Genomic DNA, 20,104 nt, shown 5'->3' with positions numbered 1-20,104 from the left:
CAAGCCGATCCTGGCAGGAAGCGGAGAGGCGGCAGGCGACCCGGCAGCTCTGACAGCCGAGGGGATGAATTTTGCGAGCAGCGCAGACCCTTTCTGCCCGCCGGCCCTGCTCTTGCGCCACCATTTGCCGCGGGAACATTCCCTCGCAGCGTGCGACGCCCACACGGGGGCAAAGGCTTCGGCAGCTGCTTTGCGCATGCGCCGCGTCCGCGCGCATGCTCGACAGCCCCGGACGGCGCCCTGCCCTGCGCTGCCCTCCTCTCTTACCAACCAGGCGCGGTGCATTAGGGGACTGCGTCCGCCGGCGTCCCCCTTAGCAACGCGGCCCGGGCCGGGCCCGGCGGCCTCCGCTGCGCTTGGGGCAGGGGGAGCGGGCCGCGGGCGACCGGGAAGCAGGCCGTGTGCGCCGTGTCGGGGTGGGGGGGCGTTGGCACCATCGTGTTGGTTCCCTGAGCCTCTCGCCGGCCCCTCTGCCGTGCGCTCGGAGCGGCGCGGCGGTGCCTTCCCGCCGCCCTCGAGAAGGTGGAGCCGCTCCGGGGCACGTCGCCGCCGCCCCCCGCTTCGGGCGCTGACTGAGGAAACCCGCAAAAAGGAGCGATTCGGCTTCGGGCGCGGTGGCACCGCGTACGGCGTAGAGGAGGCCCCAGCCAAGTAGGAAGCGGCGGGGGCATCCGCTTGCTGGAGAGGAACCGGCCCTCAGCGGGGTGTGCGGCGCTTCGTCCTGGCTAAGGCTGGCGTGCTAAAGTGCATGTATTTCATATTCTAGATGAAATCAAATGTTATCTTACTAAGATTTTTATGAAAATAGGTAGCCAGGCAAAGAGAGTCCTCCTTAGTGTTCTCAGTGAGGGAAAGACCATCAGGTGAATGCAGCCGTATTAGACACTAAAGTATTTGTGAAGAAGGACGTTGGAACCCAGGCTTCTTTAATTCTAGTTTTAAAAAACTGCTTGAATTGAAATGGCAAAATTATACAAAGAATGTTACATATAGAGAATAGCTGTGGCTGTGTTGATATAAGGACACGGGAAGGAAGGAAGATTTAAAGCTAGAAGAGAGACCTTTCATTAGACTGACTACTATGGTTTGGTCTAATAAGGCAAACTTTAGAATATGAGAGAATTATCTTAAATCTGAATTATCTGAGAATGTAAAGCTACTAGTCTAAAAGTAATACAGTTACTTGGTATGATAATTTAATGGTAAATATCTTTAAAACAATTTTCATGACAGTGGTATAAATACCTAACAAAATCTAATTCTACAAAATGGTGCCATTTAATATTGTTTATAGGCAAACCCTAGTTTTTATGACTAATCATAGCTTATTTTTACTTTCAAAGGCAGCAATTAAAAGCTAAAATAAAATCGGAGCTCTTTTGAACTTGTATACCTTATTACTATTTATATTTTGCATTTTTAAAGATATATATAAAATCACTGAGATAATATTTGGCACGTTAAATGTTTCACAGAAAAATGATGCAAAATGTGCATCTGGCTCCTGAGGCTGATGAAGATGATCTTTATTCTGGCTACAATGATTATAACCCCACGTTTGACACAGAGGTAAAAATATTTGCTGTTTACCACCTTTCCCATACATAGGATTTTAACTTCTAAGTACAAGATAAGAACATGTGGGTGCGGTAATGCGCAAGTGTACTACTGCTTTGCTTTGAAGTTAAATTTTCTTTATTTAGCAAGATATATATAAAGTTTCACCAGGATCTTTTTGAATAGTTGTTTTTTTGATAGTTTTCTATTCCAACAAAATACTTGTGCGCATCTCACAGCAGATCTAATATGCTTTAATGGTTAGAATTTATGAAGTATAAAATCCTAGTTATTTGAAGGCCATATTCACATTCAGGCACATTCAGTGTGGTGGTTCCCAGACAGTGTGCAGCAGCAAGTTTTCTGACAAATGAGGCTACTTATTGGTCAATAAGTCATTGATCTCTTACTGTGCTGCAGCTGAAAGAGCTAACAGTAGGGTGGAGTCCTGCAGGTCTCTGTGCATCTGGGAAGAGCATCTGGGATGACTTGCAGTAACCCTGCAGACCACTTTCTCATAACTGCTGGTGTAGTGGAACTGGAACAACAGGGGGGTCATTTGGTCCAAACCCACTACCCTGCTCAAAGCAAGGCCTATATTGTAAGACTTGGCATGTTGTGTGAAATCCCAATGCCAAATTCATGGGAGTTGCGGCATGACCTCAGATTAAGACATATATATCTTAATGTATTGGCATGACAGGCATTAATGTTAAAATTTAGAAACAGTGCTAGTAGTAAGCTTTTGGAGGGAAATAAAATTTCATGTTATATTTTATCACTTAAGCTCTGCCTTCTCAGTGTGTTTTTTATTTTTCAGCAAATAATGAGGTTTTTACATTTCCAAATCTAAAATACCAAAAAAGATAGACCAAATAATGTAATCATTATTTATTGTCAATAAAACCTGTCATTCAGTTATCTTAGTCAAGTATTTTTGGAAGAATTACTTTTCTATCTCCTTTCAGTAGTCATAAGGTTCTGGAATTGTGGCCTTGGGTGTTATGGTTTTAAAAGGGTTGATATTTTTATATCTTTTCTAGGATTTAGAAAATGATGTAGCTTTTCAACAGGCAGCAAGAACAAGTCATGGTAGAAGACCCCCTGTAAGTACCTTTTAAAATGCATTGCAATAGTGTAGACCTTCTCTAGAGCCCTAGCTCTAATTTTGGCACCGGTACAAACTTATCTTGGGAATCTCTTATCTCTTTTTGTCTACTACTAACATGAAGATACAGACTCCAGTTATTTATATGAAAAATAAGTAAAAAATTAGCAGAGCATGAGTTCCATTAAGTTCTGGAGCTGAGCTAGAGCAAACAAGGAACTTTGGTTGGAAATGTGTATTCTTGTTTGACAAAATGATATCTTCTAAAAGGACTTTAATATTCTATACATAGAATTACTGGCTCTGACATACAATTACAAGGTTGAGATATATACTAGACAGTGGGATTTAGAACACCATGTGTTATTGTTCTGATCATTTTTTCCTCCATACTCATGTGGTATACATTCATTTTCTTACTTTCATTTAGCTGTAACAATCTTATATCAGTTTTCAGAACTAAATATATTGCAGTTGGCACCTGCACTTTAGAAGTACATTCTGTATGTCTAAAGAAGAGCTGGAAATGTCTGATTAATGTTATTTCTTTGACAGAATAATCTGGTTCTACAATGAGAATTCTTTCTATAACAATTGAAGTATTATTTCTATGAATTCACTATAGAAACTATATAGACAGACTAATAATTAACACATATGGTTGGTTGTTAATTGAGGGGGTTTGGGTTTTTTTTGCCACCCAGGTGACAGCCAAAATTCCTGGTACATCAGCTTCAAGACCTTTAGCTACTGGATTTGGGGTAGGTTTTTGTTCTGTTGTATTTTTAATGAAAATGAGGTTTTGCCAAAAAATAAATTTACCATTTAATCCCTTGCACTAAGTGGGCTCTTTTTGTCCAAGTATTGCCTTCCAGTGAACTACATGTATTCATTATTTTTAATTAATTTACAATTCTGCACTTGGTCAAAGCATGGTTACTGATTTTCTTTTTTTTTTTTCTTTTTCTGCCAAACCATATTGCAAATCAACTCCTGTACTGCATAAGGCAGTAGATTTTAAGGTATTAACCTGATTTTCTTGCAGGGGGAACTGGATAGGTTGTTATTTGGGCTTGGCAAAGTTTTCTGAAAGTTAAGGTGAAATTAAGTTTTAAAAAAATATGGGCTTTCAAATCACCTCTAGTTTAATCAGAAAAAGTGGTTATATTCTTTAGTATACTTAACCCATTGTAACTCTTAAATACCTAACACTTTAACCTGTTTTGCTATGGAAACACAAGTTATGCACTGTCCTCTTATCCTAACAAATTTTCAACCTGTTAGCCTGTCTCAGTCAAATTTGAAGAGACACTGCTCTTATACATAAAGTTACTGTAAGTTTTATGACAAATAAAGAAGGGAGATCACATTGCTTTAGATCTCTTATACAAGTTAGCTGTGACAATTTCAAGAACACCTAAATTCTATGGTAAGTCATTGAAATATAACCTTTACTCTGAACCTTCTGTTACCTGCTCTGGATATATTCCTTTCGAGACTGCTTTTTCTTAGCAGTTGTATTTGCAGATGTTTAGTGTAGTACCACACTATGATGGGGAAAGCTGTCTTGTTAAAGGAGTGCACAAAAAGGCGCTTCCTAAGGATAAAAAAAAGACTGAGGTGTTTACCTGCGTTAGTAGAGCTAAAAACCTCCAAAGCATTGTCCAGTCCATAGTACTACCTGTTTCACTCTGCAGATTTGCTTCTCCTACACTGCATTACTTGTTAATGTAGATTCAGCCTTAGCAGAAAAAACAAAAACCAGTCATGATGTGTAATGGATAGGGGGTAAAATAGTAAAACATAGGCCTCTGAGTGGGAATTAAGGGAATACTTTTTCATGGCCTGAAACCCTTTATTTTTGACTGTTTGTATTGGGTATTCGTAGCAACCTTTAGCACTTACTAAATATTTCACATTTTTTAATTTACATTTTTAACACTACTACAGAAGGACAGTATGTGGCATGTCAGCTAATGGAAAAGATACATTAGCAGTTTCAAAGTATATCTGTATTTATTGTAAAATAAATCTTCGTGAAAGTATGTCTTAAAATTGGCCCCATATTAATCTCTTATCAGTTGTACTCAGAATCTTACTGACGTGTAAGATTACTTATCTTTGTGTAATTTTGTGTAAATTGTAAATTTACACAATTGTAAATTGTAATTAAATTTTGGTAATTTAATAATAGAAATTTATCTCAGGCAGCAGTACCTTCCATGTAATTTTTTTTAAAAGGTCTGACAGAAATGTCCAAATACATAAAAAACAATATTGTGAATTCACGCAAACTGAAGTGTTCAACATCTTTAAGTCTGCCAGGCACTGGCAATATATTGCATATGAATAACATAAATGGGAATTTTGCTATGAACTTCTGTGAGAGTTGGATCAACTCTTAAAACTCAGTGTTGAGAAGACTGTACATAGCCTTTACAGGCTTCTAATGCTTTGAGAATGCTAGTTTCAAACAATTTACTTATTTTTGCAGTCAAAGGCAACTTTAACTTCATCTATGGGAAGACCAATGACAGGAGCTATGCAGGTAAAAGTTTCAATATTTAAATTTTATATTGATTTGGAACAATGAAGTTTTCTGGTAAGTGTTTAAGTTTGATACAAGTATTTAAAAGTTCATTGAAATAATACATATATATGTATACAATAATATTATTACACTGTTTTAATTTGTCCTTTTTTGAAAATACTACTGTGAGAAAGCATAAGGGTTGTGATGAGTATTTTATTTGAGTACAGCATTAGAAGCAATACCAGTATAGTGCTTCTTAACACTTATTGACATGCAATGAATAATTTTTCATTGAAATAGGAGAGAGGTAGATTCTGGTTTTCATGCTTTTCTTATGTACTTATACTCTAATAAGAATTAACTGCAATTTACCAATGACTTTCCCACCACCACCCTTAAGTATATTGACTTAATGTTAAATGTATCTATAGCCACTATATTCTTTTGTGATAGCTCAGGTGGGAAACAGGAATTATCAGAGAGCATCAAGAGTAGGGCTGCTCCCTAAGGGAAGGCAAGCCAGGAGTCTAGAGGCAAATCACATGGCCAGCAGTACAGGGGCCTCACCAGCCAGGACCCAGTCCCACAATACCTGAGCAAGGCAAGTAGAATCCACCCAGAAGTGGTAGCCATGTCCAACCAAAGTCCAGAACATAAGGCAATATCATGGTGATGAGGTAGGTCCAAGGTCAAGCCAAAAAGTCAATGTATATAGGCCAGCATTAGGACCAGTGATCACTGGCCAGGTCCGTAGTGACAAGGCAAGGCTAAGATCGATCCAGGAGACCAGTCCACAGGTTGAAATCTCAATCAAGGGACTCTGTGGCCAGGCATAGCTATGGCTGATGTGGAAACCAGTAGTCCTCTAACAAAGCTCAGGTAAGGGCTGAGGGACTGGGGTTGTGCTTAAATAAAGCTCCTGGATCCATGGGTAGGGTGTGTGGCTGGAGACCCCAGGTGGGTCTGGTCAGGGCCATTAAGGTTTATTAGTGCACTCTGTGTCCTGACAGGAAAGTTTAATAAGCTGGCATGGAGAGGGGTCAGACATTCTTGTGTTGGGAGGCTTGTGTGTTTTTTTTATAAGTTACAAATGCAGAAAAATTGTAGTTTGTTTGTGCCTCCCTTGGTTTAGATCAAGTAAAACATTCTGATCCATAATCTCATAGGATTCTCTTTATTGTCAATAAAAATTAAAAAAGCAACTGAGTTCTGAAACAGTGTGACAGTAAGTTAGAGTACTTTACAGATCTCAAGACCAACAATTATTAAGAATTTTCTAAAAATAAAAGATGTTTGAAATTAAGTATTCTGAATCCATATAAAATTTACACAAAGTAGTAAGTGTTCCTTTGTGTCATAGTTTCCTGGTAGTGTTTGCTCCTCTACTTTGTAGACAGTTATGATGTATAATATTTGAGAAATAAAAACATTTTAAAAAATATTCAGTTTACTGAGGTGGTAACAACTGATTTTTGTATTTAAAGGTTTTGTAATATGTAACTGATGTCCGTACTGTCCACAGTCTGTTTTTTAGAAACATTATTTTAATATGTCTTCCTCTTTATTTAAGGATGGGGTTGCTCGACCAATGACAGCAGTGCATGCTGCAGGTTACACTAGGGCAGCTACGAGAGGTACAGTTTGTAGAAATCACCAGCTGCCAGAGGGAGATGTTATTTTACAATTTTCATTACTCTGTTAATTTTGCAGGTTCTTCATTTGATCCTCTTGGCCAAGCGAGAGGTCCTGCTCCACCTCTGGAAATGAAAAATTCAGACAGGTTTGTTCAGTTTTACGTTAAATTATTTCAAAGTATTAACAGCAACAAAAAACCAACCACGGATAGAGTTTAAAAACATCCAGACAGTTACGAAACCTTGAGGGGCCAAACTCTTAACTTTGTGGAATAATGCTACAAACATTTATGCATGTGGTTAGCTGACTTGCCAGAGCAGTTGCACTGACTTTCAGGAGTGTCTGCTTTCAGTGATTTCTGGTTCTGGCTGTAGCTCAGCAGCCTGGACATAGTTGCTGCCACATAAACGCTGTGATACTTACATAGAATTGTGGGGCATTATGGAAGAGTGTGTGGCAGGCAAGGAACACCACGATTCATGCAGCTCTCTGGGAAGAACTTGGGGGAGTTTGCCTGCTGTTTCTCCCTGTTCACTCTGACCTTAGCACTTGAGGTAAAACTGAGGTTGTGAAAGTTTTGCAGGCTGGTGTGAATGTTGGGGAGTTCACTCAGAACAAGTCATGGAGCTTTTCAGTACAAAACTTGTATTCCTCAGATATAGCTATGTAGGAATAGGGAATCCTACTGAAAGGTTTGATTATTTGACTGAAGAAAAAATCTAGATGAATAACAACTTTTTATTAAAATCTGCATTTGCAAGCTATACTTTAAAGTTATCTATGCAAATAAAGGTTCAATTAATTGCTCTTAATACAATATTTCATTTCACTAGGTGTTTGATTTGAAAGTTTTGCCAACCCATCTGTTTGTTCTGTCATCACATCTCCTGAACAAATTGGGTCCATGAAATTTGCATGTCTGTCTTGTTCTCATAAGAGGATTTATGTTTTCTTAGGTCTCTGTTCTCAAATTAGAAGTGTGAATGCGTTATCTTTGGAGGATCTTCTCTGGGCATAGTTTCGCATTATATTTTCTTTGATAGGAAAACCAGTTAGTTGTGACATGTGATACATCACTGTGTTGTTTTATTGAAAATATCCTGTGTAAAAGCTTAGTGTTTGCAGTTATGTTACTAGTGTTAATCCTTTTACTGTTATTTTTATTTTAGTTCAGAAGAGAAGATTAGGCAGTTGGAAAAAAAAGTGAATGAACTGGTTGAAGAAAGCTGCATTGCCAACAGCTGTGGGGACTTGAAATTGGTAATTTTTATGGATTTCACTTCACTTGCTTTTGTGTGAGGAACAATTTGTATAGATGTTTCAAACTGACTTGCGTTCAAACATTTCAAATTATTAAAATCATCTTAATTCTAACTTTGTTATGATTCTTCTAATCCAGTGGTACCTTGTATTGCCAAAAAAAAAGGTAGGAGCTATATTTCTTGTATATATATTTGTTAAGATTTCGGTGTTACAAAAACTTCCTTCCCCATATCTCCATTGGCCTCATCAGATGGGTCTGATCAATTAGTCATACTGGCACAGATTTGCCCAGTCTAACCTATGAACTCTATGGGAGTGGGTGACCCTTCTTCAATACCAGGCTTGTAGTTGGCATCTTTGCAGCATTTGATCCTCAGATGTGTAAGGATCTTGTCTGAGTGACATTTCATTTCCTTGATGTTGCTTGGGCTTTTTGGATAATGTAATTTTCATCCAGGATTAGTGCTGAGCACCAGGATCAATCTCACTTAACCTCCACAGTACCCTTCCATGTCAGGGGCTGTTTGATGCTATAGCATATGGTAGACACTATATTGCTTTTGTTGCACCATAAGGGTCAGCATCAAGATGAACTATTTCATCTTCTTTCAGTCCTTCAGGCAAGGGGACCTTCCAAGCTAAGCAAACCCTGAAGTGCAAACACCAGTATCCTTCATAGGACAATGGCAATAACGCACATTAGCCTTGGGTTCCAGTGTATCAAAATAGCCTCTAACTCTTCCTTCTTAGGACCAGGCTTATGTTTTATTCCATATGCTTTGGACTGGCCAGCTCCAGCTCCTAAACTAGTGGAGGCAGAGCAAGCTCAACTGTTAGAATTAATGAGATACATTGGGTTCTTAGGAATGTAGACTTCCTTTGTGCTCATCCATTGCCCTCTCAAGTTGATGGCATCTGATCCATAAGGGGAAAAAATTAACTAGAGCTATGAGAGATGATGTTTCTTGCTCAGTCATCTGAGCTGCAAAATTTTTTAGTCTAGGAGTGTATTCTGAGGAGGTATTGTTACCTAGGTAACAATTGGTTAAGGAAAACCTATATAGAGGTTTCCCTATATAGGCTCAGGAAAATAGCCTATATCCTAATAGGCTCAGGAAAAGGTAACAACCTTTTCCTGAGCTGCTTAATACTGTCCGATACAGATTCTAGGCTAGATGGCCTTTGGTTTAATCACATTCTCATGTTTTGGAGACTAAGAGCTCCAAAATTCGTTACAAAGATTGCAAATGGTCTGTGGTGGTCTGAGCCTTGCTACAAATTGGGAAAATGGTACTTTGTCCACTGTACACAGTGTCTATATTTGTGAATCAATCAATAGGTTTGTAAATTGTTAGCATGGTTACTGGCACAGTTTTTGTCCAGGCTAACTAGCATTTTTCTAAACAGTTCCTAGATATGGTTGAAGGTTACTGTGGATGAAGAACTATTTCCAGTAAGCAGTTTGAATGTATTTGATCTGTTGTAGAGGGTACTAGAGCAATGCCACGCCAGTTAGTAGTGGCTAAATAACACACTGCAGCCCATTTGATTTACATCTAGTATAGATGTAATTAGTGAATTCAAGCTGTTTGGACAAGTTAGCACTTTTAATAAATGTTGTCTTTTTGTCTGACATAAAGGAATATTTTTCTATCTGCACTCTGATTCAGACAATTTCAAGTATCTCTTTAGGTCTTGTGAAACATGGTGGGTACAGCATCATTTAATCTTACTTCAGCTGTCTTAATGTAGGGGTAGTCTTAGCTGCAGTTTGGATCTGTTAAGAAACATGCAGTCCATGTTTTGATAGATCATCTTTGTTCAGAAGTCTTTGTCCTTGCATTGAGGTCTAGAATTGATTAAGCTTTTGGGAGTAACACTGGACCCAGTGACAGTGAGTGCTTTCTTATCTTGAAGGAACTTTATATTGTCCAGTGCTCTCCACACACTCTGGAGGCCTCCTTAGCTCTTTTATGCAAGGTGATATTGTGTGCCTATGTGATGCTTCTTATCAGACTACATATGTTATCCTTACAATCTTATCTATATTTGGTGGATTTCTTAAGTAGTAATCTTTATTTGCACGTTTCAGGCCTCCTGTAGATGAGATATTCCATGTTACAGTGGCAGGATCTGCCCTTTGTTTGTGGAGAAATATCCAGTGTTTTATTAAGAAGCATACTTGGTTCGAGGTTTTCTCCTATCTTTAAGACAGCAGTTTACCTTTGGAACTAGTACAGCAAGAATGTACTTTTGTCAGTGATTTTATGTCTCGTGTGGTGTGAATATTTTCAAATACAGAATAGGGCATTTACTCTATTAGACTATGACTGGAAGATTTCAGTTGTCTTGAGGACTGTCTTTCAGGATGGGTAACATCCCATATCTTTTTGCCTGCTACAAAGAAGCATTGTATCTATTTTGAGAAAAAAGCTGTCCCAGCTCTCTGAATGCATTCTTGTTTCTCTGGTCAAAAGGCCTGGTATATGCCTTTCTTCAGTTTGTGCAGCAATTCCAGTGATCCTGATCAAATTAAGACAAGATCGAACATTGATCATCTTGATTGTGGTAGGTCAGCCTAGACAGTTCTGATATCAGGATGATACTGTACTGTGTGAGGACTGCCTTTGTGCTTGCGCCTACCAGGACAACTGTCTGGAATCCTGGTCTACCTCAGTCATACTCCTTTCCAATGATTTTTGGATTATCGGTTGAGCTAATAGCCTGATAGCTCCTTTGGAGAGAGGGATTTCACTTAGCATATCTTTGCCTAGCAGTCCATGCTGTAGGGGGTTTCCTTCCTTGGGGAGTTAACAAGAAGGCTTCTAACAGTGAAACTTGGGGTCCCAAACTGGGACTTAAGGCTGGTGTTTAGACTGGATGTGTCCACCCCTCAAGCTGACAAAGATCCTCTTATGTCGCACTTTTGTAAGAAAACATTTTTTTTTCTGCTGCTGATAGCTTCTGATCAGAGAGTATGAAAGAAGTCTATCCATTTATTATGTTAATTTAGGATAAGTATCCTTACAGACCTATCCTAATTTATTTATGATATAATGTCTGAATTTCACCTTCACTAGGAGATGAGCCAACCTGTTTTGTTAATTTTTCTTGAGCCTCTTGCATATATGGCCAAAAATGTTCTTTGTTTCTTGATGTCAATGGGTTGTTTCTTATGTAGATTATACCAGACCTTTCTGAGGGTCCTCTGGGATGTTTGTGTTAGTTTCTGACCAGTCCAGCAGAATATCCATTTTCCTGCAGAAGTCATCAAAGTTGCCAACTCATTATCTATAAAACAGCCAAGTTGGATTTCCCTTCTATCATAAGGACTAAGAATCAAGCTATGTCTTGAAGTACTTCCTTCACCGCTAGCTGCCAAATAGCTACCGTGAGTGCTAGCCATTACTTTTTTTAACCATTGCACCCTTGCAGAGGCATACAGGACTGCTAATGGCACTTGTAGACCTGTAGTGTTACTTGCGCGAAAGGTCTTGACACCAATCTGCAGAAGATTATCATTGGATAAAATAATAATTTTGGAGTTACTCAAATTGTGAACGTATATGTGAAATACCACTTGTGGATAGATAAAAAAGAGAAGCAATTTACCAGCATCCAGAATTAGTCAAGGTGTACGTACAGTATACATTTGTGTAACATGCGTATTTACTTCCTGCCTTCACTTTCTTTCTTCCAACACCTTCCTGCAGTGGGATTCTGCAACTAAGGAAACATGCCAAGCCTAAATGCTCCCTCTTTTTTCATTTTCTTTAAACATTTATGTGCACTTTCTATCATTAATACAAGTAGGATAATCTTCTAGGGTTGTAAGTGATTATGGCATATATATCTGTGTGACTATACTTCTCTAAAATTATACAGCTAAGCAGACTTAGACTAACTGTATGTCTGCTTATTGCTAATTAACATCTTCCTGTGGGTTATATTGCTACTTTTCAGGCATTGGGTACAGTCTGTGCATCTAAAGAAAATGGACATGAGTATATTCTTTTCATACTTGTTTTGAACATATTTTTGCCATCTTGGGTTAGTAAGATTCAAGGCATGGCTAAATTCTAGTATTTTATTTAGGCTCTGGAAAAAGCAAAAGAGGCTGGAAGAAAGGAGAGAGTACTGGTGAGACAACGTGAACAAATTGCTACTCCAGAAAACATCAACTTAGACCTCACTTACTCGGTAAGTGCTTAGAAATCTTCAATGAGTGAAAAGTGTTGGTAGCAAACCCTCTAAAGAGACATTTCAGTGTTCATTGAGTGTGTGTGTGTTGTCATGCTCCTAGCAGTCTACCAGATCAGATATGGTCTACATTTGGGGGTGGGGGAAGTTTATGAAGATAAACTGAATGACTTCTTGAAGTTAAAAACTTAACATTGGATTGCAAAGATCCATTTATATCATCGAGTCTATTCCCTTGCAATCTCAAGTACCAGAGAAACCACGCAGTCAACATTAAGTGAAGAAGGATGCCCATGAGCATCAGTTCCAGCTGCCTACTCACATAGAAAACATGCATATCAAAATATGACAGATGTAAACCCTGTACTTCAAAAATAAATAGTCTAGAAAATGTACCATACCAAGAGAAGAAAATGGGAGAGATCAGACACTGCCTTTAGCTTGAACCATAAAGTGACAGAGAATGTATTACATGAAATAGGATATATTAATATTCCTAAATCCTGAATCTTAAAGCAGGTATCTAGATTTACATTCTGCTTTTCAAATTAATAGTAGCCTTTTTTAAAAAAACAGATACAACATACATAAAAATACTTAGGGGAATTTAAAGTTGTACTCCAGGTAGTGCTGTAGAGAAAATTATTAACAATGAATACATTGAGTTAAGCAGACCTAGTAATTTGCTTTAAGGTGAAAGTCAGAGTAAAGCTGGGGAAAAAATGTGGAAGTATTTTACCTGACACGAACAGAAATTCTGTTTTGAAACAGCAGTTTGGAGAAATTCTCTCTTCATAAACTGAGTGACCACAGGTAGTAGGACCATTTTCCACATGTTGGGAGTCACAAATTATGCCAAGTTTCTGAGAATTATCTCGTATTAATGTTTTTTAATACCCTTGAATTATAATATTGTGTTTACTTAGGTCTAAGGCCCACTTAGCATGACTTTTAAGGTAGTTATTTAAGTACAAAAATAAAAGAATTACCTAGAATAAGTAGATTTGAAATTTGTTTTCTCTATATCAAGAGAGTACAAGAACAAAGGAGCATTAAAGATGGGAAGCTTAAAACTGGTAAAAGCAATACTTCCAAGGTAAATAAATTTGAAATTATCTGTTATGAATTCAAGTTTATTACTTTTGAGAGAACAACATTATTTTCTTGTACCTATAATTCCATTTTTCTATAGGTTCTTTTCAATCTGGCCAGTCAGTATGCTGCTAATGAAATGTATGCTGAAGCACTGAATACTTATCAAGTTATAGTGAAGAATAAGATGTTCAGCAATGGAGGTAGGTTACATTCCAAAGTGGATTAAAATCAGTAGTCACGCATTCAAAATAAGGATTTCATCTGCATGATGTTGACTCGGAGATCTCAGCCCTCCGGTCTGCCAGTCAGAGTGGATGAGAGATACTTATAATCTCTGACTTGGTATAACTTAATGTGGTTTGGCTCTCCAACTCATTAAGTCTTTTCTTCCCATAGGCTAAGCTAAATGTAAAGACAAATATATAATTTTCTCATGGAGCACACGCTATATTGTCTGTTCTAATACTATTTTTTTCTCTTTTGACTCAGTTTTCCCCTTCTGAAAGCTTCCTTTTAGTATTTTGCACATCTTTGAGACTCCTACAGTGCACTTTTCTCAGAGATGCATATTTGCAGCTGTCTTCCTGGAGAGCACTATAAATAATCTCTACCTCATACCTCAATTCACAATCAAAATCAGAATACATCTTACATTGGTAATTTTTTTCTAGGTTTCATTACTACTTCATCTCCTTCTGAGTGAAAATTCACAGAAGGCTGTTCTGTGCAGTGCTTCCTTAAAGGAGCACTGGTACCCTATAACAAAGACAAATTTATTGAGAAGTTGTTCTACTCTGTCACTTTGAAACGATTTAAAAATGCTGTAGTTACAGCGTTAGAAGCTGTATTGCATGCTTTAAAAGGCTGTATCTCATTGACTTCTTTTGATAGGTAGACTGAAAGTGAATATGGGAAATATATATTTAAAACAACGGAACTATTCCAAAGCTATCAAATTCTACCGTATGGCTCTAGACCAGATTCCTAGTGTCCACAAAGAGATGAGGTGAGTTTCTGCTAGTAGGCATGGTTCTGAAATACAAGTTTTCAATACAGTGTGATTTGATAGTTAAAACTGTAACCTAATTCTGATTTCTTTACTTAGGATTAAAATAATGCAAAATATTGGAGTTGCATTTATTAAAACTGGCCAATACATTGATGCCATTTCTTCATTTGAACATATAATGAGCATGTCCCCAAACCTGAAGGCAGGCTTCAACTTGATCCTATGTTATTTTGCTATTGGAAACGGTGAGCAAATGAAAAAAGCCTTCCAAAAACTGATTGCAGTTCCCTTGGAAGTGGATTATGATGACAAATACATTTCACCAAATGTAAGTTTGAACAAAATAAACTGTGTCTTTATATGGTAAATCAGGAGAAAGTGGGAGAGACATTGAATGCTTGCACTATACTGAATATGTAAATCCATGTGTATTTATGTATCTAAAATAACTTTTTTTTTTACCAGCATGAAATTAGTGCGGCAGTACTGCTCAGAAGTGTAAAATAATGTTGAGAACATTCAAATCCTTTTTTCCCTCAAAAGAGATGATGTACATAAAATCCACACCACATAATTGTCTACATAACAATTTTGTTGAAATTCATCTGGGCTGACTTACATAGCTCACTTACTGCTTTGCCTCCTTTATTTATATGGAATTTTAATAAAATACTTATAAGCTAAAATAAAGGGAGCAAAGCAATGAGTGAGTTAATGCAAGTTATCTCAAGTCAATGCTAATAAAACTTGTAATACTGTAGTGTTATTTTACAGAAGAAAATTTTACTAAAAGTTTACAGATGCTTATTTTAGTTTATTAGACTTTGTTGGAAATTGGACTTTCTTTATACCATGAAACCAGCAGCTCATGGTGTTAAAGACAGGAAAAAGTAATTAATAGGTTTAGGGTCCCTTTTAGAAAGGTCCTCTATGGAAAGATGAAGGCAAGCCCTTTATATTCTCTTAGCAATCTTTTTTTCAGTGATGCAAAGCTTCCATTTTCAATCCTAAAGATCAAAGACATAAACTATTTGCAGCTTAAGAGTAGCTGTTGCTTCCTATTGTCCTAGCATAAGCAACTAAAATTTAATATATGAAGCATATATATTAATTTGTATTTATTGATAATTGTGCATATAATTTCTTATATATCTTTTTATATAGAATTGATAGATATGTAATTTCTCATAATAGAAATTATGTAACAGTAAGGGTCATTAAACACTTAAATTAATTGAAGACTATGTAAGATTATTCATTGGAAGAAAAGCTTTACACTGTAGAAGTTCTTTCTAAGGATAGGCAAGCTATAGTTTTAACAAACATTCCAAGTTCTGTATTTTGTTATGAGGAGATCAGAGAAAAGATCACAAAGTTTCCTTCTGGTCTTTATTTTGTATAAATCTATGATCTATCCCCAATAAATGACGAAGGGGTGGCTACCCAGCATACCTGCATTAGTTCTTTTAGAATTAACAGGGATGTGTGATAGAAACTACAAGATGATCATGTGAGTTATTGTAATGAGAAGGTAGCACAAGTCCTCATCTGCTGAATACCACTGCAGTTCAGCAAATGTTTAAGCATGCTCTTATTTTTAAGCATGTGAGTATTCTCACTCTATGATTTGCAGCCTTCCCAGTCTGATACACGACATTAACTACACCTATTAACAACCTTAATGTGAGCTATGACCACATACGTGAGCAGAAAAACAGGATTAAAGTAGTTGTAATGCCAAATTTCAGATTTTGTGGTTAGAAAACTACTTTAAACTGAAGCTAGCTTTTTGAAATGTGAAAAGTAAATAACTGACATTATAGACTACATAATTTGCATCAATTTATGTTTACAGTCATATTGTCTATAAAATAAGTAAAATGCATGTATACTGGCATAATTTGCAGTTGTTTTGTGCCCCTCCAGGATGATCCACATACAAACCTAGTGATTGAAGCCATTAAAAATGACAGCTTAAGACAAATAGAACGTGAGAGGTAATGGTGGAGTCTATTCTTTCTTGACTGTCGTGCCATGGATTTTATCTCCTGAAAGTATTATCAGTCTTCTCATGTGTCCACAGCTCTTGTTATAAAAGTGGCCTCATAATTCTTAGGAAAGAACACACTTGGAAGAACCAGTTGGATCACTCAGTTTAGTGTACTGCACTGAAGTAGAGTATCTACCCCAAATGCTATAGGTTACACTGCTTAAAATTTGCAGCATTTTTTTTTTTTTAAAATACAACTGCAGTGTGCAGTGAAAGGAAAACAGAAAAAGCTGAGAGCTTTATCAAGATACAGGGCAGTAGCAGTAGTAGCAGGGGACTGGTTAAGATTGACTTCTAAGATTGTGCTGAGTGCAGGAAGAAGCAAGAACAAGATTTGGTTATTTTTTGTGTACATGTTTTTGAAATAGTAACATGTTTGTGTGTTGGTTTTTGTGTTGTGGTTTTTTTTTCTTAGGAAATCCATGGCAGAGGAATACATCATGACAGCTGCTAAACTCATTGCACCAGTAATTGAGACATCTTTTGCAGTGGGCTATGACTGGTGAGAGTCAAGCAGGACTTCTTTTTGTCTAAACTATATGCCAATCTCTCGTGCTGGTTATGAAATCAGATTCACAAACATAAACAGCCTGGGAAACAGTTTGTTGCATATCTCAAACGTAACATCCAGGCTATTTTCAGTTTGCCTCCATAATGCTCTGGAGAAGAACAAAAGAAAGTCTATTCTGTGTTAAAAATTAATTTCATTGTATCATTGAAGCTCAACTGTTAATTATACATTTTGAACTGTTCTGTATTAGCAGAAAAACAGCTTCTTAAAGTTCAATTGAATATGAAAATTCAAGAACTTTTAAAAGTCTCGATAGACAAATGCTATACAGAAGGCAATGATCGCTACTCTTTACTGTAAGTTTGAAGATAGCATAATGAAGACTTGGGGTGCCTAAGAAGTTTTCATTACTCCATAGAGTCATTATATAAAACACTGGAATCTAAATATTATTAGAAAGGTTTATTTGCATTTCATTTATAAACTTAATAATTATAAATGTAAACTTAATCTACTGTTTCTTAAACATTTATACAAGTGTATACAGTGATAGGCTGCTGATACAGTTTACCATTTTGATTTTTGTATCCACTTTATTTTTCAATTTTTTTTTTTCTTTTTCAGCTTAGCTTTTGCTTTTTGTGGTATTTTCTACAGCAGAATACTCTTCTCTTTAAAACAAAATAAAATAGACACACTTCCTATAAGGACAGTTTGAAAACGATTAGTGTAACTTTTCAAAATGTATTTTAGTTTTCTATTATAAGGACTTACTTTGATATTTTAGTATTTTTAATAAATTTATTGGAAAATAACATGTATGCAAATGAATGCTGTGTATCTGCAGCCGCTACATTACTAACAGATATGTTCAGTGTTTGGGAAGTGAAGGAAGTTTGATAGGAAAAGAGAACTTTCCTTTACCTGGTGTTGGTTTTCTTTTTCTTTTTCTTTTTTTTGGCCAGGTATGATTATTTTCAAGTTTTGCAGGTCCTAAAATTAAAATTTACTAATAAAGCTGTTTATACTAATATGAAATAATCTCTCACACAGACATGTTTAGTCTGCTAGAGGCCACAAGGTGGTGTTTGATGGTTTAATAATCATTATAATCTTATAATTTCCCTACTTTTGCCATTCTGACTTATCAGAACTTAAACAATATGTTTTCTGAAAATTAGCTTGCTGCTTTATAACTTGTTAACATGAGTAAGTCAGATTTGTTTGCTCTGTGTCTTGTGTTTTTGTTCAAGAAAACTGGAAAAAGTTGTCAGATATTCCGTTTCCTTAGTGCTATCCACAAAATACTTGTCATGAAGTAAAACACCCTTTCATATCTGTTCTGGCTAATTAAACAACTTTTGGTGAGATGTGGGGGATTTTTTTGTGTATATCAGGACAGATTCACTCTGTGTTCTTCTAGGCTGAGGTATTCACGCGAGTGAAGAAGTTTAACCAGCAGTTTGAGCTTGGTTTTCCAAGTACTACACTTTGTTATGAGTCCTTTGAGTATTAAATGTGCTTTTAATGAGGTTAATTTTATTTACAGAAATAAAGTGGGGACAAATAGTCTTCAGATTTCATAACTTCTTACTTAAAATGTGACATAATCTTGGGACTATTCTGTCATATTCCATAAGGAACAGTTGGATAGTTAGATTTCATTGCATTTTATGGTTAAAAGATGTTAACAGTAGCAGTTGAAAACTCTTTTTTTACCTTTCTTTATTACAGATGCCTTTGCAGAAATTGCTAGTTTTTTCAATGTAATTTTTCCTCCAACATCAAAAGGCATTTGTATACTTTGTATAGAGACTGTCCATGTGCCAACCCAATTATAGCAGCAGGCAGTTTGTTAAATTAAAATTTGTTGGCAAATTAGCCAACTATTAGAAGAAAAGAAAAAGGCTCTCTACCACTTAAAAAAAAAAAAAAAACAGCCAAAAGTGGAAGGGATTAAAGAAGCATCCCACAAAGTTGTTCATTTAGTGTGCTTGATTCCAAACAGTTTGAGAGACCAGTATATGCATACAATAAATAAAAGTCTTGCTTCAAACAATGAGGCAATTTTGAAGTACATCACATCAAACCCTGGAAGATGGTGTCTGTGAATGAACATCTGAATGGTCTGCTGTGTTCTGTTTTGCCCTCATTTTGCAGAAGACCCTAAGCCAAAAGTAACTAGAGGATTATCAGAAAGAGGTTTATTATTATGACTCTCTTAGGTAGCTCAGGGACATGGTCTGCAGCCTCTGGCTTTGTTCAGTAAGCTGGTTTATGGGTTTGGTAGTATATGCAACAGGAGATCAGGTTTGAAAAATCAGCTGATAGAATGTATCCAAAGAAAATGGTTTGAAAAATGATCTTAGTCAATATCTGACATGAAGTACCACTCAGTGATGGAAAATAACGTGGTATTTAGGCAGCTGACTAAAAAAAAAATGAGAGCAGAGATAGTGTTATTAAGGTAGGTTATGGGAATAAAATGTTTTTTCAATTATTTTTAAACAAAGTGTTCTTTGCCTCTGTAAAGAAAGAATAGCTAAGAACAAATTTTGGAAAGCAAATTGGCTGCAAAACTATATAACTTAGTGGCATTTGCACAGATGCATTTTGTTTATGGCTTTCTTTCTGTTGCAGGTGTGTTGAAGTAGTAAAAGCTTCCCAATATGTAGAGTTAGCCAATGACCTGGAAATAAATAAAGCCACTACTTACTTGAGGCAGCAGGAATTTAACCAGGTATAGTAACTTTTCACATTACTACTTTTTAATACTGTATTGGCAAAGATATCTTTCTTAGCCACGGCATATTTTTCAGCAAGGGAAAGAATGATTATTGCAAACATTATAATTATATTGATGCTGCTCAGTAAAATAACTTTATAAAAACACAAACAAGAGATGAGTTTTATCTAAATGAAATTTCTGCTACAAAAGTTAAAGTGAATGCAGTTCATTTAAAAATTAAGACACCTAAATTTAGTTATCTTCACTGGGTGTCCAAGCTGTCATTACAGTTAATGGAACTGTAGTCAGTACAGTCAACAGAGCCTAGAAACCATGTTGCTAATCAACATGGAGGTGTTTTCATTAGTATGAGCTGAATCTTTCTCTCAGTTAGGTTGACTATAGTACCAAAATA

The 20,104-nt window shown here is 36.7% G+C and overlaps 1 protein-coding gene across 4 annotated transcripts in view; it reads left to right on the top strand.

Annotated features, from left to right (window-relative positions):
• Window positions 1-244: 244 nt before the first annotated feature.
• IFT88 (intraflagellar transport 88) overlaps window positions 245-20,104 on the top strand; it is a 52,928-nt gene continuing 33,068 nt past the window's right edge. The window contains exons 1-15 of one of the 4 annotated variants that reach the window (XM_075490940.1): window positions 245-704; window positions 1,476-1,569; window positions 2,601-2,663; window positions 3,370-3,426; window positions 5,160-5,213; window positions 6,769-6,832; window positions 6,909-6,978; window positions 8,003-8,093; window positions 12,192-12,296; window positions 13,489-13,595; window positions 14,287-14,397; window positions 14,497-14,728; window positions 16,327-16,397; window positions 16,866-16,952; window positions 19,602-19,701. In XM_075490940.1, coding sequence (XP_075347055.1) covers window positions 1,480-1,569; window positions 2,601-2,663; window positions 3,370-3,426; window positions 5,160-5,213; window positions 6,769-6,832; window positions 6,909-6,978; window positions 8,003-8,093; window positions 12,192-12,296; window positions 13,489-13,595; window positions 14,287-14,397; window positions 14,497-14,728; window positions 16,327-16,397; window positions 16,866-16,952; window positions 19,602-19,701 — 1,302 coding nt within the window. In that variant the 5' untranslated portion in view covers window positions 245-704; window positions 1,476-1,479. Of the gene's footprint in view, window positions 864-1,475; window positions 1,570-2,600; window positions 2,664-3,369; window positions 3,427-5,159; window positions 5,214-6,768; window positions 6,833-6,908; window positions 6,979-8,002; window positions 8,094-12,191; window positions 12,297-13,488; window positions 13,596-14,286; window positions 14,398-14,496; window positions 14,729-16,326; window positions 16,398-16,865; window positions 16,953-19,601; window positions 19,702-20,104 lie in introns of all 4 variants that reach the window. The other 3 variants (XM_075490939.1, XM_075490938.1, XM_075490937.1) reach the window with 3 other exon arrangements.

This window comes from Mycteria americana, chromosome 1 (genome assembly GCF_035582795.1).
Source record: "Mycteria americana isolate JAX WOST 10 ecotype Jacksonville Zoo and Gardens chromosome 1, USCA_MyAme_1.0, whole genome shotgun sequence".
Classification (NCBI taxonomy): Eukaryota; Metazoa; Chordata; class Aves; order Ciconiiformes; family Ciconiidae; genus Mycteria; species Mycteria americana.
This window is presented reverse-complemented; position numbering and strand designations above follow the sequence as displayed.